Genomic DNA, 25643 nt, shown 5'->3' with positions numbered 1-25643 from the left:
TGCAAAGTGACTGAATTCTTTGAACTGATAACTGAGCTAGTGCAGGAGGGTAAGTGTGGTTTATTTTGGTTTTTCAGAAGATTTCAAAGTTCATGTATGAGATTATTAAGGATGGTTGGTTGTGGGATGTGAGAGAGATGACAGATTCTCTAAATGGCCTGTAGTGATGGATATAATATGCTTTACCTCAGAAACATAACTAGTGGTGTTCCTTGGGGATCTAGTGCAGGGGACCTGCTATTTACAATAGATGTGAATGATCTGGAACAAGCTGCCTGCAGTACAGCATTAATAAGCTTGTGATAATGTGAAGATATGTGGGCCAGTAAAAAACATAAAGGTGACTGACTATCTTTGGTGAAACTCGGTGCAATTTAATGGATATCTGTGATATTATTAATGTGGAATCACACAGGGCAATGGGAAGACGTAACTCCCATTAAGATCTCAGTACAATAAAAAGGACAAAAAAAACAAGAGGAAGGACAGAAAAAAAGGATTACACCAGAGCTGTATAGGAAAATGAATAATTGGAGCTTTTTTACTTCAGAAAGGTGTACACACAGAGGAAAAGTAATAGAGACTTTTAACACTGTAAATCAGTTAAACAGAGTAGATGTAGAGAGAATATTTCCACTTGCAAGAGAATCCACAATTTGGATCTTTAATTCCTTCTCAGGGCATGAGTTGTGATCACCTTGAAATTATGGCTCACTCAAAATAAACATAGCGATGTACAATACAGAAACAGACCCTTCAGTCCAACTCATCCATGCTGACCAGATATCCTAACCTAATCTAGTCCCATTTGCCAGCACTTGACCCATGTCCTTCTAAACCCTTCCTATTCATATACCCATCCAGATGCTTTTTAAATGTTGTAATTGTACCAGCCTCAACCACTTCCTCTGGCAGATCATTCCATACACACACCACCTTTTACGTGAAAAAGTTGGTACCTTTTAAACCTTTCCCCCCTCACCCTAAACCTATGCCCTCTACTTCTAGACGACTCCACCCTGGGGGATAAGACTTTGCCTATTTACCCTATCCATGCCCCTCACAATTTTATAAACCTCTATATGGTCACCCCTCAGCCTCTAATGCTCCAGGGAAACAGCCCAGCCTGTTCAGCCTCTCCTTATAGCTCAAATCCTCCAACCCTGGCAACAGAAATAGATAATTTACCATCCATATCAGTACATCAATAAAACAGAATAACCTCTATTTCTATGGAGCCTTGCAAACAGTCCCAAAGTACTTTACAGCCAACTAAGTTCTTTGGAAATAGCATCAGTGATGTAGACAGGTAATTTCCATACAGCAAGAATCTGCAGACATGTAATAACTAGTTTTTTTGGATGAAGTTGGCTAAGGGATAAACATTAGTAATCATTTAATTCACCATTTGTTTCCATTTACTTCTATTCCTCTTTCCCTCTGTCACAAATCCACTCTTTCTACTAATGACAGATCCAACTCTTTCAATATGGGCAGAGATCTCTGATTCACCTTACATCACTAATGCATCTCAAGATCCTGAGCTAGTTGTGAAATTCATATTGGATTTACCCTGTCTCGACTGCTCCATGGTACAAACAAGAGAGAGTTTGGATGACCAACATCTCTCAGACTTGGGTAGTTGACCCTGCAATTACCCCAGTTTATTGATCGATTGAGCTCAACGCTGCTCAGAAGTAACTTTATGTGAATCAACAATCAGCAGTCATGACTTGAACTTCTAATTTTCCAGCTCCTCAGTTCTACACATCAGTACTGGTTAAGCTACCTAAATATGAAAAACATTAGTGACCCAGTTCACACAGTACACTTGTTCAGCACTCTAACTGGGATAAGCTGATGTTTTGCAAAAATTAAACATCTCTGTTGCTGTTTATTTCTTTTGTTTGAGTCCAGGTGTGATTCCACTGTCAATGAAAAACCAGTGATGCGCAACCTTAATCAGAGGTATTTAGATTGTATGAATAGGACAGCAACATTTCACAAATCTGCAGATGAGATGTGATGGCTGTGTGATTCTGAATGACATGCAGCACATATGCATGCATTGTCATCATCCAGTGAACTGACCATGTGAATGTATGGGAGAAAACATAGTATAGAAGGAGGCCATTTAGTCAACTTTGCTCCTGCTGGCTTAAGGAAAGTTTTCCAGTCTCTTTTCTGTATGATGGTAGGTCGGTTTTAAAAATGGTGAGAGTTTCTGCCTATCCCACTGTTTTACCCAGTGAGCTCAACCTCCACCACCCCCTCTAGGTGAAAAACATTTGTAATTCAGCTCAAATTGTCTACTCTGTGCCATGTAAGTATTGAATTCTGTGTCAGGATACGTAGCTCCTCCTTATCCACTCTCCAGAGGCTTCTTGTTATTTTATTCCCTTCAATTAAATCTCCCTAAGGTCCAAAAAAAAGTCCAAATTTTGTCTCATCACAAATGTTCCATTCCTGGTAACTTCATTAATCTCCTCTTACCCTTACAAATGCAATCATATCAATCGCATAACGTGTGACCAGAACTATACGCAACACTCTAACTGGAGTGCAACTAATGTTTTGGCATCACCTTTGTGTTATTTTATGCTGTGCATTGTCCACTTAAGGAAAGTCTGTCTCTGCCCTCTTGACTAACATAGCTATCTGTTATGCGGTGTACCAGGATCTGTGGACATACACCCCAAGGTTCCTATGAACATCATTCAGTATACACTTCTCAGGATCATTAAAAATTATTGTGTAATCCTTTGCTTTCTCTGTCGTCCCCAAATGCAGTGGCTCACACTTGCCAGGATTGAATTCCATTTGCTACTTTTTCATTTCATTGGTATCCTTCTGTAATAACAGATCTAATCCTTGTAATTACTTGCTCATTCTCCACATATTTAAATGATTCATGCATACCACAATAAACAGAACCAGTACTGACCCCTGAAAACAAGGTGTATGGTACTTATTTAGAACCCTGCATGGACAAGCTGGTCGTGTAGATAATTTCTAATCTTCGGAGACGTTATTCTATACCTCGAGAGGAGATAGGACGTGAGCTTTCTGGCTCAGAGGTAGAAACACTACCACTGCATCTCAACAGCCCTGTTAATAGTGCATGAATTATATTTAATTGCATTCAGTTGGGCATTAACTGGGGATTGACCTGTGGAAAGAGAAACTGGATTGGGAAATGTATGTTCATTATGTGTCTCGGTGTATAAATGCTTATAAAAGTGTTTAAAGAAAAGATATTTAGACAAACAGGAGCAGGAGGAGACCATTCAGTCCCTTGAGCCTGCTCCATTCAAATAGTTCATGGCTAACCTCAAAACCATTCTTCTGCACTTTGACCTTAGTTCTTAAATTCTTTAATATCGAGAAAAATATATATATCAGGTTCTCATCTTACCACTGACATTCTGGGAGAGGTCACAAGTTATTGTTTTGGTCCCTGATCAGCCCAATTCTTTCATTAGTTATCCTTTGCTCTTTTGGTTTTTCATGAATTTACTTGTCAATATTTTCTCTTGCCCTTAGTTTGCTTTCCTTATTACTTTGAAATTTCACTCCTTAACTTGAAATACTTCTCTCAGCTTTCTGCAGTGTTGAGCTCCTGGCATCTGATATACCTTCTTTTGGATTATCCTAACCTCTGTCCCCTTTGACATCGAGGTAGGTCAACATTCATTGACCCACACCTTCGTTGTGGGAGCAGATTTGTACTGAATTCTCTTGAACTCATCCATTTATTGAAGTTAGTGGAAAGCTAATTGGAATTTCTTGAAACAAAAGTTTGATAACATTAGGAATGGTAGTCAATGTATGTCCTTAATTCAAAGTTAATTTCCATGTTATCCTGACTGATAACATGCAGATTTAAAGTGAAAACAAAAGTGCCAGAAATACTAAGTAGATCTAGCAGCATTCCCAGGAAAAGAGAGAAGCTAATGTTCAGGCCACAGTAGCTGTTTCTTTCTCTGAGATACTGTCAGACATGCTGAATGTTTCCTCAGTTTCTGTTTTTATTTTAGATTTCCAGTACTGCAGTATCTTTCTTTTGTTCAATTTTGAAAAATTGGCTGATAATAAGAAATCCCAAGCTCTCTGTTAATTGGCTATAGTGTTTAACGTGTTTATAGTGTTGGATTGGGCATAAATAAGAGGACTGTATGCACTTGAGCTCCTACACCTGCAATATCTCTGATTAAGGAATAGTTCGGTGAAACTTGAAGCCTTGGAACACATCATTCCACTTGTGTGCACACAAAGTAATAAGCAAACTGACCTTATGCTAGCTATGGATCAGAATTCTTGGAATAGAAATAAGTGGGTTCAATTCCCAACTCCATCCAAAAATTCAGTGCTGGTGCTGAGGGAGTGGTGCCTTTCAGCTGAGGTGTTAAATGTCTTCCTGTCAATTTGTCTTAAAGCAACACACTTTAATGTACAGTGGGTGAGTTTACTGTTAGGCCAGTATTTGTCATTTTGATAAATTAATGAAAACAAAAGATGATCTGGTCATTAGCGTGTTGGTGTCTGCTATGCATAAAGTGGCTGCAATATTAATCTATGTTATAATATTGACAAGACTTTAAAAAAACATTTCAATGGTATAAAGTGCTTTGGAGCAGCCCGAAGTTGTGAATGGCAACACAGCAATGTAAATTGTGTTTATTTTTCTTCTGACACTACAAAACATGTCTGAGTTGATGAATGGAGATGCTTAATCTCTTCCCTCTTTGTTTTTAAACGGTGTACAGATATTAATAGGAGGCAAAGTCAGTTTAAAGTAAAATCAATGCCACTTATCTGATGTGAAGCTGATGTGATGGTGTTCAGGCTGGTCGTCTGTACCCAGCAGAATAGTAGAGAAAACAAATTTTCTGACTTGTGTGTTGTGTAGATCTACCCCTGTCAAGTTGACAATCTAAGAATAGACAATTCTGTACAGAGTGGCACTTCAATTAGTCCACTGTCTGTTTAAAGCAAATGTTATCTATAAAGTACAACAGTATCACAGTAAATCTCCGGTGCACTGAGGTGCACGACTTTTATGAACAATGCATGCAAGAATACATTGACCATCTCTAGTAGTCAGAGTGGAAATGTAAACTCCTTTTCAGATGTAATTAATTTTGTTTTAAAACCTGACATGGTGGGATTTAAATGTTGAGGTGCTAATGCAGTTTTATACTGTTAGGGAAGTAATTGTGAATAGCAATAATACATATCCATTGTTTGAGGATTATCAGATCGACCACAATCTCGTTGGATGGTGGAACAGATTCAATGGGCTGAATAGCCTGTTTCTAATCCTATGTCTTACTGTCTTAGAGCAGCAGTTTACTTTCCATTTGTTTGTTCTTGAAAGCCTGTTGTTTCTCCATCTGCCAATCTTATGAAATAGAATCATTATACTTCCTTCTAGTGTGAGAACAAGCATCTTTAATTCTCAGTATGAGCAGTAATAAGCCTGTATTGTATTCCCTTAAGTGTAGAAGTCTCAGGTGTGACCTAATCACATGTCTGCACAGTAAGTAGAGAGAAATTACTGCTTTGATTGAAGAGCAAGATCAGAACAAGGACATTGAACCTGTAACTGAGAACTAGGGAATAGAGGGATGATGTTAACTGACACCTCTTATTGCAAAGTAGGTACGGAAATCTGGAACTCTTCCCCACCCCCCACCCCCAAATGTTTATGAATGCCTGCTGGCTACTTAGAGCTTGTAAAGCTGAGCATAGAAAAGAGACCCCCTTGTGGCACAGTGGCAGCATCCAATCCATGGATCAGGAGGCCCAGGTTCAAGTCCCACCTGCTCTGTGTAATTACATCTCTGAACAGGTTGGCTAGAAAAAAATACAAAAACAAAATGTGGATGCTGGAAATCGCAGCAGGATTGGAGCACCCATCTGAATGATTACTTTGCATCAGTGTTCACTGAGGAGAAGGACATGAATGTTGAGATGAGAGATAATAATACTCTGGATCACGTTGACGTAAGTAGGGAAGAGGTGTTGCGTAGGCTAAAGGTTATTAAGGTGGACAAATCCCCAGGACCAGATGGGATCTATCCCAGGTTGTTGAGGGAGGTGAGAGAGGAAGTAGCTGGGGCCCTGACAGATATCTTTGTAGCATCCTTAAACACAGGTGAAGTGGCAGAGGACTGGAGATTTTCTCATGTCCCCTTGTACAAGAAGGATAGTAGGGATATTCCAGTAACTACAGACCAGTGAGCCTGACGTCAGTGGTGGGAAGGTTGCTAGAAAAGGTAATGAGGGATAAAATTTATTTGTATCTGGAAAAGAATGGGCTTATCACTGATAAACAACATGGCTTTGTGCGAGGGAGATTGTGCCTTGCCAACTTAATAGAGTTCTTTGAGGAAGTGACGAAGTTGATAGATGAAGGAAGGGCTGTAAATGTCAAATACATGGACTATAGTAAGGTGTTTGATAAGGTTCCCCATGGTAAACTAATGGAGAAAGTGAAGTCACATAGTGTGCAGGGTGTTCTAGCTCGGTGGAAAAAGAGCTGGTTGAACAACAGGAGACAGAGAGTAGTAGTTGAAGAGAGTTTCTTGAAATGGAGAAAGATGACCAGTGGTGTTCCACAGGGGTCAGTGTTGGGGCCACTGTTGTTTGTAATATACATAATTGATCTGGAAGAGGGCACTGTTAGTATGATAAGCAAGTTTGCTGAAGACACGAAGATTGGTGGAGTAGCAGAAAGCATAAGGGATTGACAAAGAATACAGGAGAATATAGTTGAACTGGAGAGTTAGGTGGAGAAGTGGCAGATGGAGTTCAATCCAGGCAAATGTGAGGTGATGGAGTTTGGGATGTCTAATTCTAAAGTGAATTATACAGTAAATGGAAGAGCCTTGGGAAAAGTTGCTGAGTAGAGAGTCTGGGATTGTCCATTGTAACCTGAAGGTGGCTGCACAGGTGGATAGAGTGGTCAAGAAGGAATATGATATGCTTGCCTTCATTGGACAGGGTATTGAGTATAAGAGCTGGCAGGTCATGTTAAAATTGTACAAGACTTTGGTTTGGCTACATTTAGAATACTGTGTACAATTCTGGTCGTCACATTACCAAAAGGATGTGGACGCTTTGGAGAAGGTGCAGAGAAGGTTTACGGGGGTGTTGCCTGGTATGGAAGGTGCTAGCTATGAAGAGAGGTTGAGTAGATTAGTTTATTTTCACTAGAAAAAAGGAGATTGAGGGGGGGACCTGAAATGAGATTTATGAAATTATGAAGGGTATAGACAGGGTAGATAGAGATAAACTTTTTCCCAGGATGAAGGATTCAATAACGAGAGGTCACGCTTTCAAGGTGAGAGGCGAACAGTTTAAGGGGGATATAAGTGCCAAGTACTTTACACAGAGGGTGGTGGGTGTCTGGAACGCGTGGCCAGCAGAGGTGGTGGAGGCAGGCATGGTAGATTCATTTAAGATGCAATTGGACAGATGCATGAGTAGGTGGGGAGCAGAGGGATACAGATGCTTAGGAATTGACCGACAGGTTTAGACAGTGGATTTGGATCGGCTCAGGCTGAGATGGCTGAAGGGCCTGTTCCTGGGCTGTAAATTTTCTTTGTTTTTCTTTACATAGAACAATGTTCCTGTTTTGGATCTTGAGAAAAATCAAGTCCTACATTTATTTGACACTGAGGTTATTTTCTGCTGGATGACAGTATCATGGTACAGACCAGCCATTTCTAATGAAATGGTACATTAAGTTTGATGAGCCAAAATGAATATTATGTTTCTTAACAATAAAACAATGAATTGTGAATGCTGGCAATCTGGAACAGAAATTTCTGGAGAAACTCAGCAGGTCTGGCAACTTCTGTGGGGAGAAAGCAGAATTAAATTTGTGGATCCAACGACTCATTATTAGTCTCATGTTTCACAACAAGGAGAACGTTGAGAATGGTAGCCAACCCAAATAGGAAGAGGTTAAAGACTTATGGTTAAAGATTAGAGAATAAAGGTGGATGCTTTTGTTCAGGAATCACTGATTACCTCAAAGGACCAGGGGTCAAAGTTGTCCATGGTTTGAAATCACCAAATTCAGCAGGTGAGATACAATGCAGGAGTTAAAGAAATAGAAGCATTGCATCTGTAACAGATAAGAAAGGTTCACTAATGTAGGATCCATTCAACATATGGTGAAGCATAGAATTGTAGAGTACAGAAGAGGCCCTTTGGTCCATCGAGTCTGTTCTGGCAAAACTGCTTCAAATATACACTGGTTCAACCTTTCATCACTTGGCCCGTAACCTGAATGTTATGACATTGCGTGAACATTTCAAGTACTCATCTAAATACCTTTTTTAAAGGTTGTGAGGTTTTCCACCTGTAATACCCTCCCATGCAGTAGGGTAAAATGATTTCCCTCAAGTCTCCTCTAAACTTCATGCCTTTCACTTTAAAATTACACCCCTTTGTTATTAACCCATCAGTAAAGGGAAGCAGCTGCTTTCTATCCACTCTATGTCCATCAGAATCATATGCACTTCTCTGAGAGAGCCTCTCAGACCTCTCTATTCTAAATGAAACAACCCAAGCTTATCCGGCCTCTCTTCATAACTAAGGGGCTCCATATTAGAATCTCTTCTGTAATAACATTGTTCCCACAGTGTGGTAACTGGAACTGCACACAGGTTAGGCCATAGCTGAAGTATAAGTTTTGTACAGCTCCAACATAACCTCTCTGCTCTTATAACCACAACTGATAAAGACAGGTGTCCTGTTTACCTTCTTAACTACCCATTTAACCTGCCCTGCCACCTTCTGGGATCTGTGAACAAGCTCTCTGAGATGTCCTTTTGGATTTCTTAGTGTCCTGCCATTCATATTGGACCACCTTGTCTTGTCGCATTTTTCAAAGTATATCACCTCATACTTTTCAGGGTTAAGTTCATCTGCCACTGATCTGCCCATGTGACCAATCCATCTAATTCCTCCTGTAACCTAAGGTTTTCTTCTCAACCACCTGGCCAATCTTTATATCATTAGCAAACTTACCTTGCATCTTCCCTTCTCAACATATTTTCTTACATATTGGTTTTATATATACCATTGAACGTTAACAAACCCAGTGTCTTTGGACACTGGCCTTTTCACGCAGACAGTCTTCTACTACCACCCTTTCCTATCATGAAGCCAATTTTAGATCCAACTTGTCAAGTTATCCCGATCCCATGTGCTCTTATCCTCTTTATTAGTTTTCCAAATGGGACTTTGTCAAACCCTTTGCTGAAATCCATAATGAAATAAACTACATCAACAGCGCAAGTTTTCTGTCCACCTGGACAACTCCTCAACAATATCCAGACAGGACCATCTTCTGACAGGACCACGCTGACTGGCCCTAGTCTAACCTTGCCTCTCCTAAGCGAAGATTAATTTCTCCTTCAGTTTTTTCCCCAACAGTTTCCTTGCAGTTGATGTGAGACTCATTAGTCTGAATTTCTCTGGTTTATCTCAACCACCCTTCTTGAAATAGAACAGCATTAGCTGTCCTCCAGTCCTCTGGCACCTTTCCTGTGGCTAGAGAGGAATTAAACATTTGAGTCTGAGCCCTTGTAGTCGTCTTGAGCTAATGAGAGAGTTAGTCTAGAACCAGTCTGGATCAACTTTGTAAAGCTTCCCTCTGTCCAAAGTGATGTTCTTTCCCTCCTGTACGCTCATTAATTTACTTTTTTTTCATAGCAATCAGATCATTGTCTCATTTCAATTGCCTTCTTTAGTACTTTCCTCAATCAGGAGGACAGCCATTTCTGTTCACTCAGTTCTGTATATGGTTAGAAGACAATTAGTTTTGATGCTGATGAAGAGACTTCAGTGTGACATGGCTTTGGCAATATCTGGAATGCGCTCCTCCAAGGGCAATGGCAGCAAAGTATGTAACACCATTCAGAGATGGAATGGTAGATTGTTGAAATGGAAGAATAATTACAGGGCCATGAGGAGCTGGCATCGGTGCAGTGGACTGATTGGCAGCCTGTGCTTCATGATTCTCTGGCTTGGATTGAATGCTCCCTCATGGCAGGGCTGAGGACAAATTGAATCTAGCAGAGTCCTGCTCCCCCTAGGTTTTGATGGGCAAGTGCCAAATAGTGGGCCATAAGTGATTGTCCTTAAAGGCAAATATCATGCTTTCTGCCCACCAACAGTCACTTAGCTCTGAAATAGCAGCAGGACAGTCATTTTTCCCTGTACAAGACTTCTACCTTGATATTTTAGGTAGGGGGAGGGATGATGGGTCCATGGTACCTTGGTGTCATTCAGCTCATGATTCTACAATGCTGGAAACACAGAATGAGTCAATATCATTTGAAATTCAGAAAGGTAGGTTAACATTGCTCAGACAATGTTTTTGTCAGAGCTCTTCTGATGAAAGGTCTTCAGCTGAAACACAAACTATTCTTTCTTTCCTCTTTTGAAATATTAATGCAGCTGCTATGCTTCTTTTTACCATAGTTACAGACAGTGCATAGCAGTGAGCAAGACCTCCTAATTGTGCTGATAGTTGCAGTGACATCTGCCAGCTTTTTATTTTGTGAAGCTGGCGACTTTTGTGTGGAGCTGGATTAAAAATCCTGTGATTGGTTGAACCTAGATTCTGTCTCTTCAAACAAAATTAGTGGTGCTATTATCTGATTTGTAAAACAAGTCAGCTATTGCCACAGAATTTTTATCTGTTACCTGCAACTTAATTGCTTTTCTATTGCATAATAACTGCAGAAAAATTTGCGTATAAATTTAATCTGTTTTAATACGAAAGGACTGGGGAGCCTGACGGATAATAGATAATGAAATTTTTAAACAATTTTGATTGTCACTTTCCGACTCTGTCTAATGTGATTTAGTTTTAACTAAGTGTTTGTGCCACAGGGACAATGTCTAAACTGTAACTCCTCTTAATGACTGCAGATATTGAAAGAGTTGAAAGATGAAGACTGGAACATGGGTAATATTATCTACACATTAACAAACCGGCGATATGGAGAGAAGTGTATTGCCTATGCCGAGAGCCATGACCAGGTAATCTCTTATCCAGAATTGGTTGAGCCGTTGTTGTTGTTCGAGCTGTGAGCACCGATCATGTGTCCATTTCATCACTGGGGTAGCCTTGTTCCTCTTCTGTCTTATTGCCTAACTGGGCTCCATCTCAGCTCAGCTTTACTAAGAAACCCTCACCCATGATTATTCCCATACACATTGAGAACTATGCTACCTGGTTGTCAACTCTCAGCAACTATCCTTGCATTTGATGACCTATATTGGCTCTCAGTCAACATGTAATTTGACTTTAAAATTCTCCTCATTTTCAAATCCCTTCATAGCTTCACTGCCTTTTCCTATCTATAGGAAGTCACCTGCAGTCCCTCAGCATTCGGAGGCATCTGCACTGCTCTCGTTTAGACCTCTGGAACATCCCTGATTTTAATCGCTCTACCATTGGTAGACTGGTACCTTTGGGTTGCCTGGGCACCAAGCTCTGGAATTCCCTCTCTCCACCTCCCAGCCTCTTTGACTTTTTTTTCCTTTTTAAGACATTCCTTAAAGCCTACCTTATCTGATCAGTGTAATTCAGTGTTAAAGTTTGCTTTATAGTACTCTTGTGAAGCATCTTTGAACATTTGTGTGTCATAGGCACTATTTAAGCAGCAGGTTTTCTTTGTTACTTTTAGATGTCATTAGCCAGCCTCTAGCCAGCCTTCAATTTTCCTCTCTGAAATGATCCAAAGTTCTATTACCCATATCGTAACTGTCACCAAGACCCTTGTACCAATCATCCAGTTCGCCGCTCAATGGCCTAGGTGTTGTTTCCAATTCTGGCCTCTTCAGTTTATCAGTATACAGTGCTAATATCGAAAGCTTTATTAAATAGAGTACAAGAACATGGTGGTTGGGTTGACTTGTATTATCACAGAATTATTACACAAAATGAGACCGTTTGCCTGCTATTCACTGAGATCATAATCCTCAACTTCATTTTCTTGCTTTTCCCTATAACCATTGATCCCTTACTATTAAACGTCTAGCTATCTCAGCCTTGAATATTTCATGACTCAGCCTTGACAGCCCTCTGTAGTGAAGAATGTCATGGATTCACACCTGTCTAGAAGAAATGTGCAAATTCTTATTCTGAAATTATGTGCTGTGGTCTTAGTCTCTCCCACAGCGGAGAATACCTTTCAATAAAAGGTCACTTGTCATTCTTCTCAACTTCAATGCGTACAAGCCCAACTGCTTAACAGCTCCGTCTATAACAAACCCTCCATTTCCAGAATCTACTGAACCTTCTTTGGACTACCTCTATTGGCAGCATAGCTATCCTTGGTAACAGAACCAAAACAATATTTCAGGTGTAGTCTGACTCATGCATTGTACTGTTATATCAAGGCTTCCCTATTTTTATATTCCGTTCCCTTTGATAGTACGTTAACTGTCCTCAGCTGGGAAAGTGGTCAAAAATGTTTCATTGACTTTAATACTGCTTCACTGATCCTATTCTACGATGCTGCCTAGAAGCATTACATGAGGTCAGGATTTGTGTTAATTGATGATTGAAATGCAAGAGGCCTAAGAGGGAAGGCAGATGAATTCACAGCATGGTAAGGAACATGGGACTGGAATATCACAGCAGAGAACATAGAACGTTGCAGTGCAGTACAGACCCTTCGGCCGTCGATTATTGCACTAACCTGTGAAGTTAATCTGATGCTCATCTAACCTACTCTATTCCGTTATTATCCATATGTATGTCCAATGCCCATTTAAATACCTGTAATGTTGGCGTGTTTTTCAAGGTAGGCCATTCCACACCCCTACTACTCTGAGTAAAGAAACTACCCCTGATAACTGTCCTAAATCTCTCACCCCTCAATTTAAAGCTATGTCCCCTCATGTTAGCCTTCACCATCCGAGGAAAAAGGCTCTCACTGTCCACCCTATCTAACCCTCTGATTATCTTATATGTCTCGATTAAATCACCTCTCAACCTTCTTCTCTCCATTGAAAACAGCCTCAGTTCCCTCAGGCTTTCCTTGTTAGACTTTCCTTCCATACCAGGCAATATCCTAGTAAATCTCCTCTGAACCCTTTCCAAAGCCTCCACATCCTTCCGATAATGAGGTGACCAGAAATGCACACAATACTCCAGGTGCGGCCTTACCAGTGTCTTGTACAACTGAAGCATGACCTCGTGGTTCCGAAGCTCAATCCCCCTGCTAATAAACAGCAACGCACCTTATGCCTTCTTAACAACCCAATCGACCTGAGTGGCAACTTTGAGGGGTTCATGCACCTGAACACCGAGACCTCTCTGTTCATCTACACTGCCAAGAATTTTACTATTAGCCCAGTACAATGCATTTGTGTTATTTCTTCTGAAGTGAGCTACCTTGCAGTTCTCCATATTAAACTCTATTTCCCAATTCTCAGCCCAGCTCTTCAGCTTATGCATGTCCCTCTGAACCCACAGCATCCTTCGTCACTATCCACAACTCTGCCTACCTGAGTGTCATCCATAAATTTACTAACCCATCCCTCTATGCCCACCTCCAGATCATTTATAAAAATGACAAACAGCAATGGCCCCAAAACAAATCCTTGCAGCGATTACAGATACATGTCTCAGGGATGGACAGGACTGGCAGCTTAATGTTCAAGGATAGAAATGCTACAGGAAGATCAGAAAGGGAGGCAAGAGAAGAAGGGGAGTGATGCTTTTGATAAGAGGAGCATTACAGCTATACTGAGGGAGGATATTCCCAGAAATACATCCTGGGAAGTTATTGGGTGGAGCTGAGAAATAAGAAAGGAATGATCACCTTATTGAGATTGTATTATTGAACCCCCCCTCCCCCCCCCCCAATATTCATCGGGAAACTGAGAAACGAATTTGTAAGGGGATCTTAATTATCAGTAAGAATAAAGGGTGTTTATGGTAAGGGATTTTAACTTTCCAGACATACACTGGGACTGCCAGTGTTAAGGGTTTAAATGGAGACGAATTTGATAAGTGTGTACAAAAAAAAATTTCTGATTCTGTAGGTGGATGTACCTACTGGAGAAGGTGCAGAACTTGACCTACTCTTGGGAAATAAGGCAGGGCAGGTGACTAAGGTATCAGTGGGGGAGCACTTTGGGACCAGAGACCATAATTCTATTAGTTTTAAAAAGCAATGAAAAAGGATTGACCAGGTCTAAAAGTTGAATTCTAAGTTGGAGAAAGGCTAATTTTTACGGTATTAGGCAAGAACTTTCAAAAGCTGATTGGGTACAGATGTTCGCAGGTAAAGGGACGGCTGGAAAATGGGAAGCCTTCAGAAATGAGATAATGAGAGTCCAGAGAAAGTATATTCCTGTCAGTGTGAAACGGAAGGCTGGTAGCTGTAGGGAATGCTGGATGACTAAAGAAATTGAGGTTTTGGTTAAGAAAAAGAAGGAAGCATATATTAAGTATAGACAAGATAGATCAAATGAATCCTTAGAAGAGTATAAAGGCAGTAGGAGTATACTTAAGAGGGAAATCAGGAGGGCAAAAAGGGGACATGAGATAGCTTTGGCAAATAGAGTTAAGGAGAATCCAAAGGGTTTTAACAAATACGTTAAGGACAAAAGGGTATCTAGGGAGAGAATAGGGCCCCTCAAAGATCAGCAAGGCGGCCTTTGTGTGGAGCCACAGAAAATGGGGGAGATACTAAACAAGTATTTTGCATCAGTGTTTACTATGGAAAAGGACATGGAAGAAGTAGAATGTAGGGAAATAGATGGTGACATCTTGCAAAATGTCCATATTACAGAGAAGGAAGTGCTGGATGTCTTGAAATGCATAAAAGTAGGTAACTCCCCAGAACTTGATCAGGTATACCCTAGAGCTCTGTGGGAAGCTAGGGAAGTGATTACTGGGCCTCTTGCTGAGATATTTGTATCATGGATAGCCACAAGTGAGGTGTCAGAAGACTGGAGGTTGGCTAACATGGTGCCACTGTTTAAGAAAGGTTGTATGGACAAGCCAGGGAAATATAGACCAGTGAGCCTGACATCATGTCTCACAAATTTGATTGAGGGCAGAGCAACGATCTATATGGACTTCAGTAAGGTGTTTGACAAGGTTTCCCATGGGAGACTGATGAACAAGGTTAGATCTCATGTAATACAGGGAGAACTAGCCATTTGGATACAGAACTGGCTCAAAGGTAGAAGACAGAGGGTGGTGGTGGAGGGTTGTTTTTCAGACTGTAGGCCTGTGACCAGTGGAGTACCACAAGGATTGGTGCTGGGCCCACTACTTTTCGTCATTTACATAAATGATTTGGATGTGAGCATAAGAGGTATAGTTAGTAAGTTTGCAGATGATGTCAAAATTAGAGGTGTAGTGGACAGTGAAGAGGGTTACATCAGATTACAACAGGTTCTGGACCAGATGGGACAATGGGCTGAGAAGTGGCAGATAGTGTTTAATTCAGATAAATGCGAGGTGCTGCATTTTGGGAAAGCAAATCTTAACAGGACTTATACACTTAATGGTCAGGTCCTAGGGAGTGTTGCTGAACAAAGAGACCTTGGAGTGTAGGTTCATAGCTCCTTGAAAATTGTGTCGTAGTTAGATAGGATAGTGAAGAAGGTGTTTAGTATGCTTTTTTTATTGGTCAGAGTATTGAGTACAGGAGTTGCGAGGTCATGTTGTGGCTGTACAGGACATTGGTTAGGCCACTTTTGGAATATTGCGTGCAATTCTGGTCTCGTTCCTATCGAAAGAATGTTGTGAAACTTGAAAGGGTTCAGAAAAGGTTTACAAGGATGCTGCCAGGGTTGGAGGATTTGAACTGTAGGGAAAGTTTGAATAGTTCAAAGTTTGTGAGAAGATTAGTAGCTCGGGTGTGCATTGTTGTGGTTCTGTTCGTCGAGCTGGGAATTTGTGTTGCAGACGTTTCGTCCCCTGTCTAGGTGACATCCTCAGTGCTTGGGAGCCTCCTGTGAAGCGCTTCTGTGATCTTTCCTCCGGCATTTGTAGTAGTTTGAATCTGTTCCCTTCCGGTTGTCAGTTCCAGCTGTCCATTGCAGTGGCCGGTATATTGGGTCCAGGTCGATGTGCTTATTGATTGAATGAGTGCCATACCTCTAGGAATTCCCTGGCTGTTCTCTGTTTGGCTTGTCCTACAATAGTCGTGTTATCCCAGTCGAATTCATGTTGCTTGTCATCTGCATGTGTGGCCACGAAACGACATGACAACTATCCTTAGTAGCCATGCATGCAGATGACATGCAATATGAGTGACTGGGACAACACTACTATTATAGGACAAGCCAAACAGAGAACAGCCAGGGAATCCCTAGAGGCATGGCACTCATCCACAGATTCAATCAATAAGCACATCGACCTGGACCCAATATACCGGTCACTGCAGCGGACAGCTGGAACTGACAACCGGAAGCGGCAGATTCAAACCACTACAAATGCCGGAGGAAAGATCACAGAAGAGGTTCCCAAGCACTGAGGATGTCACCTAGACAGGGGACGAAACGTCTGCAACACAAATTCTTAGCTCGGCAAACAGAACCATAACAAAGTTTGAATAGGCTAGGGCTGTTTCCCTGGAGCATCAGAGGCTGAGGGGTGACCTTATAGAGGTTTATAAAATCATGAGGGACATGGATAGGGTAAATAGACAAGGTCTTTTCCCTGGGATGGGTGAGTCCAGAACTAGAGGGCATAGGTTTAGGTTGAGAGGGGAAAGATATAAAAGGGACCTCAGGGGCAACGTTTCACACAGAGGGTGGTGCATGTATGAAATGAGCTGTCAGAGGAAGTGGTGGAGGCTAATATAATTGCAACATTTAACCTACAACTGGATGGGTATATGAATAGGAAGGGTTTAGAGGGATATGGGCCGGGTGCTGGCAGGTGGGACTAGGTTGGGTTGGGATATCTGGCTGGCATGGACGAGTTGGACCAAAGGGTCTGTTTCCATGCTGTACATCTCTATGACTCTATGTGAAGACAGTCACAGTGGTATCTATTATGTGCCTGTAGCAGATTTGTATCTCTTTTTGAAAGTAGGATCAAACTTCCCACTTGCCTTTGTGTAGGAAGTGCCATGGAAACTGAATCCATAATCGCTTAGCAAGTAATCAATATTTCATCACCATACAACTCAGGAAGACATTTGACCCATTATGTCTGTACTAGCTATTTGTAAGAACGATCCATTTAGTATCATTCTTTATTTGATCTATACCTCTGCACATTTACTTATTTGATTCTTTTTGGAAGTTACTATTGAAACTATTTTCATTGTACTTTGCAGGTTACACATTCTAGGTCACAACACCCTGCTATGTAAAAAGATTTCTCCTCATTGTCCCAGCGTTACTTTTGATATTTGCTGTAAATCTTTGTCCTCTGCTTCCAACCTCCAGCCACTGAAAACAGTTTCTCTTTCTTTATTATCAAATCCTAAATGGTTTTGAAGCCTCTTTTAAATTAGCCATTAACTAACTCTGCCATAAAGAGAACATGCTTTGTTTGTAGTCACAGTGTCGTGTATTGATGATGATCAGTGATTTATTGATGTGAATCCAGTAGGATATTCCGTTTTATGTTCCTTAAAAGCCCATCAGATGCCTGGCATTTGTTTACTTTTTGTTACATAGGCCCTTGTTGGAGACAAGACATTAGCATTCTGGTTGATGGACGCTGAGATGTACACCAACATGAGTGTTCTGACTCCCTTCACAGTGGTCGTAGACCGTGGCATACAGTTACACAAAATGATCCGACTCATCACACATGCTTTGGGAGGAGAGGGATACTTGAATTTCATTGGTAAGTCTACAGGAGCATCCATGGAATGGTCACATTATAACATGGTGGTGTTTGTTTGTTGCTCAAGCCTCCAGATGTGGGGCATTCCTATTTTAGCAGGTGTGGCTCAGTGGGCAACACTCACACCTTCATGTCAGAAGGTTGTAGAAGCATGTCCAAAACTGGACTCTAGGCCAATAACTTATGGGCAGTAATAGGAAAGCACTGCACTGTCCGAGAGTCCATACTGAGGGGGTGCCGCACTGTTGGAGGGCCAGTACTGAGGGAGTGCTGCACTGTCGGAGGATCAGTATTGAGGCAGTGCAGCACTGTCGGAGGGAGAGTACTGAGGGTGTCCCGCAATTTGGGAGGGTCAATGCTAAGGGAGTGCTCCACTGTTCAGTACTGAGGGAGTGCTGCATTGTTGAGGGCCATCACTGAGAGAGTGCTGCACTGTTGGTGGATCAGTACTGAGGGAGTTTATACTGTCAGGATCAGTACTGAAATTGCTGTACTGTTGGATGGTCAATGCTAAGGGAGTGCCACACTTTCAAACGGTCAGTATTGAGGGAGTGCTTTGCTGTTGGAGGGCTAGCACCAAGGTAGTGCTGCATGGTCAGAGTGGTAGAATTCTCAAAGTTGTTCACTGGTGTTGGGAAAGAAAATCACTTACTCATTGTTAACAGATGATGGAGCTGTCAGTTTCGTATGGTGGGAATATTGTTTGCGGACTGATTTATTGTACAGTCCTTATGAATACTTTAGTTATAATTTGTGGTGGGACTTGTTTGTTTATATTCAGTGACTGGAAAATTCTGAAGGAACCAATTAGACATGTTCCAGACTTACTTTGTCCAATTACTTAATTAAAGCCCAGATTCTGGTTTGCGTGGGACACTAACAAGTTCAAAGAAACGTGTTGGGTATAGTTTGAGGATGTCAAACTGATTAGCATATCAAGCAATAATGCACAGTCATGAGGTTAGAGTCGTTTTAGGATTTTAATAGTATTAGAGAAGAAATGAATCAACGATAATTAAATATATTGCAATGAATTGCAGACGAGTACTTATACTAGATAGTAAAGGAAAGGTGGGACTTTAATCTGTTTTAATCGTGTTGATCGCAGATCTCCAGTGTGTGTTTTGTACTTGAAGAAATTATGCTTATGTGATTTAAAAAGACTGCAGGCAGACAATATTTTTCCATTTTAATGCAGTTACAAGCTTTCCCAATCCCACAAGTCATCCACGTTATTTCAATGATGTTGGTTAATCTAGTCATTTAAAGCAAACTAAGAGAGGCTGTTTTAAATGTAAGAGAATTGCGTTAAAGATTGGCGTTGTGTTCAGAAGACATTGTGCAAATGGACTTCCAGGTTTGGGGGATGGGGAGGTGGGGGTGGGGTTTTGGCGATGTTGGGGTTGGATTCCTACAATCTACAATGAAAGAATTAGTTTATTCACACCTTCAACAGTCAGTAATCAGGCAAAAGTGATGTTAGTGTCAAGTAGGAGATAAGTAGTGACAGGAGTCGAGAAACAGTTTGATCAGGGAACTAAAACCAAAACAGAAATTGCTGGAAAAACTCAGCAGGTCTGGCAGCATCTGTGGAAAGAAATTAAAGTTAAGTATTTTGGGTGCAGCGACCCTCCTTCAGAACAGGTCGTCATGGGTAATGGCATGAGGAAGTAGAGAGTTTAGTGAGAGAATTTCAGTGAAGTTTATGTTTGTCCTGTGATTATTATCTCTGAAAGTTTCCATGCCACAGTGTGAGACTAACTGGTCGGTACTTTCAAGGTTCATCCCTTTCCTCTCATTTTCTGAATATTGCTGAAAAAGGACACATTTTAATTTGCACTCAGAGAAAATAGGCATTGTGATTGTTTGGTAAGTGGACTCTCTGGTAGAGGCACTGCCATGGGGACTGTACCCAAAAAATACTGATTGACAGTGAGCGGTCATGCTTTGTTAAATCTTACACCAAACAGATTGAATCTGATTGGTCAGGGCATTGTCCTGAGAAATGAAGCATCGAATAGTTGTGACCTATGTTGTTGAGTTGGAACAGGCGTGGTCTGTGTACATGTTCCTTCTGTCTGCAAAGAACAGAAGGAACTTGTATATTAATATGTAACATCATGTACACACAAGTGCACCATACTGTGAGCTCAACTATTTTTTAATATATTTTCTCACTAATTCAGGATTATCCAGCAAATGCTATCCATTTGCACAATCTCATTTTAGACTCTGTTATGAGTGTTGAGAGCATGGGCCATTTAATTATGGTCATGACCTTGCTTGGTGCAAAGACACCTGCCATTTGACATGAGCTGCCAGGCTGAGATATATGGATTTGCAAACCTGGCATCACACTGGCACTGAAATTCGTACTCCATATGACTCATTTTTGTGATAGGCAGAACATCTTTTTGGCTTGACAACAGCATCCTATTAGTGGCGAGCACCATTTGTGTTGCTGTTCATAGTCGCATCGTGAAACATTGTCGAGAGTGTGGTGCTGGAAAAGCATAGCAGGTCAGATAGCATCTGAGGAGCAGGAGAATCGGCGTTCCAAGCATAAGCCTTTCATCAGAAATGCCCGAAACATTGATTCTCCTGCTCCTTGGATGGTGTCTGACCTGCTGTGCTTTTCCAGCACCATACTGTGATCTCCAGCGTCTGGAGTCCTCACTTTCTCCTCGCCATTGTGAAACAGCTAACTTTACCTGTTGCTCAAATGTTTCAGGTACCTTATCCTTTCAGCATAATCTGAGGTTGGGCAGTCCCAGTCATAAGAAAATTTTCTTTTTGATCCCAAGGGCTGTTCTTGTCATTTTGCGTGTTCACTTGAATAATGTAAGTCCTTTGGCAGAACAAAACCACAGCTGTTTGGAGAAGATCTACCAGAATTTGCATTATAAATGTGTGGAGTGTACTTCCTGCTGGACCCGACCACATTAAGGCCTGACTGTGACACACAAAATTTACAGTGAAATTAAGAAACCATACAACCTGGTGCAAACATTCATATTTCATGCAGCTGCTCAAGACAGCTTTCTGGAAAGGATTCTACTACATTGTTAATTTACTGTGATGGCAGTCTGTGTGGTCAAAGAATAGTGCTAATGATTTAACTTGAAGCTATTCTATTTGTCTTTGATTTTATAATTGGGTTGATTTGTTGGGAATGAAATATTTCAGTATCAGCACACTGAGGTCAGCAAAATTTCCTGGACCTCTTTTGAAAAATGTACCTTCACTGTTGAGATGTCCATCTCTGCAACAGTTTGCTTTTCTCTATTCGAAAGACCAGGCTGTATGTGACTACCCTTTCTAACCAGCACCTGGCTCATCCCCAGTCTTTGAACATCTTGAAAATCCCAGCTGATCCAGCACAAATTTACAAAGAGCAGGTCATGCTTCAAGGCCCTGATGGAACATTATGAAATAACGCTTTGAGAGAATGTTTTTGGATGTTATTTGTATGGGTTTGTGGAAGGAATTTGATCAAGTTTCACCAAAGGCCTTGTCAGCTGCAGGTGCAACTCATGGATTTGTAGGCAAGATATTGACTTGGTTGGAAAACTGACATGAGTAGTTGGACAAAATGAGAGTCCGTATAATTACCAGCCGGTCCTGACTTAATGTAGTCGGTGAGTTTCTTAACGCTGTAACTTTAGGTTCCCACAACAATCTATGTTAAAACTGGTGTTGCATCCTGCAGGCCCTTTGTCAAAAAGAAAGGATATTAAAACATTGCATCCTATAATTTGAACTGCCTTACTTTAATAAATTCCTACATTAATAAATAAAACAATTTTTAAAATAAAGTAAATGTAAAAATATGAAAGAAATCTAATATCTCTGCTTTCCATGTCGTCTGCTTACTGATCTTCCTGGTTATCGCTAATTTCTACTTTCCCTGACCTTTCAATTGAAAGCCTCTTCCCAGCCTTGACCCCTTCAAGTTGCCCCTGTACGCTGCCTCCTGACTCTTGAATCCTCACCTGAGCAGGGGCTTGGGAGGTGAGCAGTGTTGGCAAGAGATTGCAGGAGCATCTTTGAAAGTCACTTTTGCCAAAAAAAAAGCAAATCATAATGGCATCACAGACTCTCAACTCAAACTTGGAGCACTGGTTTCAAATCCAATCTTGAACAAGGATGAGCACTTAGAAGATGTCGGTGGTTAGAGAGCCCCAGTGCTGGGGAGCAAAGCAGGACAGGTGCTTGAGATGGCAGTAGGAGAGTATTTCATTATCGCGACCACAATACCATGAGTCTTAATAAAACCAAGAACTGTGAAGGCCGGAAATCTGAAGCAAAACCAGAAATTGCTGGAGAAACCCGACAAGTCTGGCAGCATCTATGGAGAGAAAACAGAGTTAATATTTTGAGTCCAGTGACCCTTCTTCAGAACAGTTCTGAAGGATTATTATTTTTGAAATGTTAACTCTGGTTTCTCTCCATAGGTGCTGCCAGACTTTGTATTTTAGATTTGTTATGGAAAAGGAAAACGTGGCCAGCAAAAAAATGGGTTTTATATTGAGGGGGAGTCGGATTTTATCAAAATAAGGCAAGATCTGTCAAAATGGATACAGGGACTTATCAGTGGAGACGCTGTTGGAGTTTGGAAAATGCAGGGATAACTTAGGTGGATCCAAAGCTGACACATGGCAGCAGAGTTGAGTTTGGGCGAGTGCGGTACCCCGCAGCATTTGGTGGCACCTGCATTGATGAGGTCCAGTGAGGACTCAGTGGCGAGCGTATCAGTGAAGGTGAGATGGTGCTAAACAGTGGTGATGCTGCCTGGCCTGCTGTGCTTTGACCAGCAACACATTTGCAGCTGTGATCTCCAGCATCTGCAGACCTCATTTTTTACTAAACAGTGGTGAGTTCTGTTCCAGCAGTGATGGCATGGCAAAGGGGACTCCTGCCTGACCACCTGACCCATGGCAGCGCACTTAACAACAACCATGATTGTAAAGTTGATGACTTTTTCTTAATTTTTGCTTCTGTCTTTATATTCTATTTTTAGTTTATTTTTCTGTACTTTAAAATAGTGCTGGAGAGTGGTGACACTATCACACTTTTCATTGTACACTGTAACAAAATACTCATGACAATAAATAAATAAAAACTTCAAAAATAATTAGGAGAGCAGAGGGTGGGTTTGAGAAAACACCGTTAATCTTAGGGAGAATCACAAGACATACAGTAAGTATAATGAGGGAAACAGGATACCAAGGGAAAGAGTAGGGCCCATTACAGATCAATGCGGTAATCCATGTGTGGATCTAAAAGATATTGATAAAGTGAGAAATGAGTACTTCACATTTGTCTTGGAGAAGGAGAATGTACATACAGAATTCAGGAAGAGAGTCTGAGAGTACGTGAACATCAGGAGTGAGGAGTCATTGATAGTTTTGATGGGCTTAAAAGGCAAAAACCCCAGGTCCAGATGAACAGTATCCCAGGCTGCTGTGAGAGACAAGGGGGGAAATTACAGAGGCTCAGACCCAAATGCTTAATTCCACTCTGTCCACACAAGAGGTGCCAGAGGACTGGAGGGCACCTAATGTGGTTCCACTTTTCAACAAGGGTGCCAGAGATAAACCAGGGAATTTTGGACAACTGAGTCTTTCATCGATCGGAGGGAAAATATAGGAGAAAATTCTGCAGGAGAGAATAAATCTCCACTTGGAGAGGCAAGGTTTGATCAGGGATATCGGTATAACTTTGTCAGATGGACATCGTACCTAACATATTTGATTCACATTTTGTATGTAAATGAGGGTAGTGCAAAATTGATGTTGTTTATATGGATTCCAGAAAAGCCTTTGATAAGGTCCCACTTGGGAGACTGATAAAGAGGGTAAAAGTAGATGGATCTGGGGTAAATTAGCAAGTTTGATCTAAAATTGGCTTATTGGCAGGAGACAGGGTAATGGTAGAAGGGTGAATTTTAAAATTTATTCATAAGATGAGTGAGTTGCAGGCTATGCCAGCATTTTTGCCCATCCCTAAATGGGCAAAGTTCCGAGTCAATTCCATTGCTGTGTGTCTGGAGTCGCATGTAGGTCAAACCAGGTAAGGATGGCAGCTGAAGGTTTATTGGGAAATCTTAGGAAAAATATTTTAATCCAGAGGGTGGTAGTGCTCTGAAATGCACTACTTGGAAGGTAGTTGAGGCAGAAAGACTCGCAATCTTTAAAAAGTACTTGGATAAGCACCTGAATTGCCATAACATACAAGACTATTGGAAAGTGGGACTCATGTAGATTTTGGGTGTCTTTTGACAATACAGACTCATGAACCGCAGGACTACTTCAGTACTGTGAGGTTCTATGATGAATCAAGGGGCAGGAGATTTGACAAAGGGGTGGTTCAGGGAGTGGGAGATGTCACAAATTTGTGTGCTGGGCAGCACGTTATGTCACAAGTTTGCATGTTCTGCAACACTGGATGTTCCAAACTTGTGGGTTTGGGAAGGGGTGAGGCCTGGGATTGAGCATTGGGAGGTATTTTGCATCAGTAATGGATAAAACAGGATACTTCCTAAAGGTGAACAGTTTGGCACAGTGGAGGTTATTAGTTTGTATCCTTGGAGTTTAGAAAGTTAAGCAGTAATTTTACTGAATTATTCAAGATACTAAGGGGAATAGGCAAAGTAATGGAAAGAGACTAGGTATGCTGGTAAGGAAATCTAGGACTAGTGGTTATAATCTAATAAATAGATTTCAGCATTGAAATAAGGATCACCAAGCATGGAATGAGTGGTAAGAATTGCAGAGCTCTGAGATAGAGAGACAGATCTTGAAGCCCTAGTACATGGATCACAGATGGCTAGGATGCAGGTGCAGCTAATAATCAGGAAAGCTAATAAATGTTTTATTGCAAGGGGAATTAAACATGAATAGTGAAGTTATATTTAAATTAATCAGAGTAATGGGGAGATCGCATTTAAATACTGTGTACTGTACTGGTCACTGTACTTACAGAAGGATGCTATTGCATTGGAAGCAGTTAGAGAATGTTTACTTGACTAATACCTGGAATGAGTGGATTGCCTTATGAGGAAAGGTTACACCTGTTTCCTTGCAGTTTAGGCCAGTCAGAAGTGACTCAATTGAAACATAGAAGAGCCTGAGGGGATTTGACTGGGTGCATATTGAAAGGAAGTTTCATCTTGTGGGAGAATAAGAACTAGGGGGTCACAGGTTAAAAATAATGGGACTCCCATTTAAAATAGAGATAAGGAAACATTTTTCTTTCCTCTGAAGGTTGCAAGTGTTTGAAGTTCCCCTCCTCAAAAAGCAATGCATACAGTTTAGTTAAAGTATTTTAAGGCAAAGCTAGGAAGATTCTCGATTATTAAAGAGATGAAATATTATCGCAGATGTGCAGAGATGTAGGTAAGATCAGATCAGCCATGATCATCATATATGGCAAGAGACAAACTCGAAGGATCACGTGACCTACTCTTCCTTGTTAATAAGTTTGGAGCAATTATGCAGAAATGAAAATTAGTACTTGATCAGTTTTTTTTCTCATTTCTATATTTACATTTATCAGGGCATCTGCTAAATAGGTGGAGTTCAGTCACAGCTCAGCCAGATTTCTCTGAATGGTGGAACAGACTCGAAGCATTAATGGCTACCTCAAGTTCCAGTCTTGCTATTTCAACACAATAGAAACGGATGTTTTGGCTCTGACTAATGTGCTTTCATGAAATGTATACAGGGTGTTGAGAATGAGTTGTCCCCTTGAGGTCAAATGTTTTCATGGATTTCCATTAGTG

General features: G+C 41.1%; 1 protein-coding gene across 3 annotated transcripts in view; it reads left to right on the top strand.

The window, feature by feature from the left end:
* Positions 1–25643, top strand: part of gbe1b (glucan (1,4-alpha-), branching enzyme 1b) — a 601271-nt gene that overhangs the window by 439966 nt on the left and 135662 nt on the right. For all 3 annotated transcript variants that reach the window (XM_060833872.1, XM_060833871.1, XM_060833870.1), the window contains exons 11-12: positions 10954–11064; positions 17689–17860. In XM_060833872.1, coding sequence (XP_060689855.1) covers positions 10954–11064; positions 17689–17860 — 283 coding nt within the window. The remainder of the gene's footprint in view (positions 1–10953; positions 11065–17688; positions 17861–25643) is intronic.

This window comes from Hemiscyllium ocellatum, chromosome 12, assembly GCF_020745735.1.
Source record: "Hemiscyllium ocellatum isolate sHemOce1 chromosome 12, sHemOce1.pat.X.cur, whole genome shotgun sequence".
In the NCBI taxonomy this organism is placed as follows: Eukaryota; Metazoa; Chordata; class Chondrichthyes; order Orectolobiformes; family Hemiscylliidae; genus Hemiscyllium; species Hemiscyllium ocellatum.
Note: the sequence above shows the minus strand (reverse complement) of the source record. Positions and strands in the feature narration are given on the sequence as shown.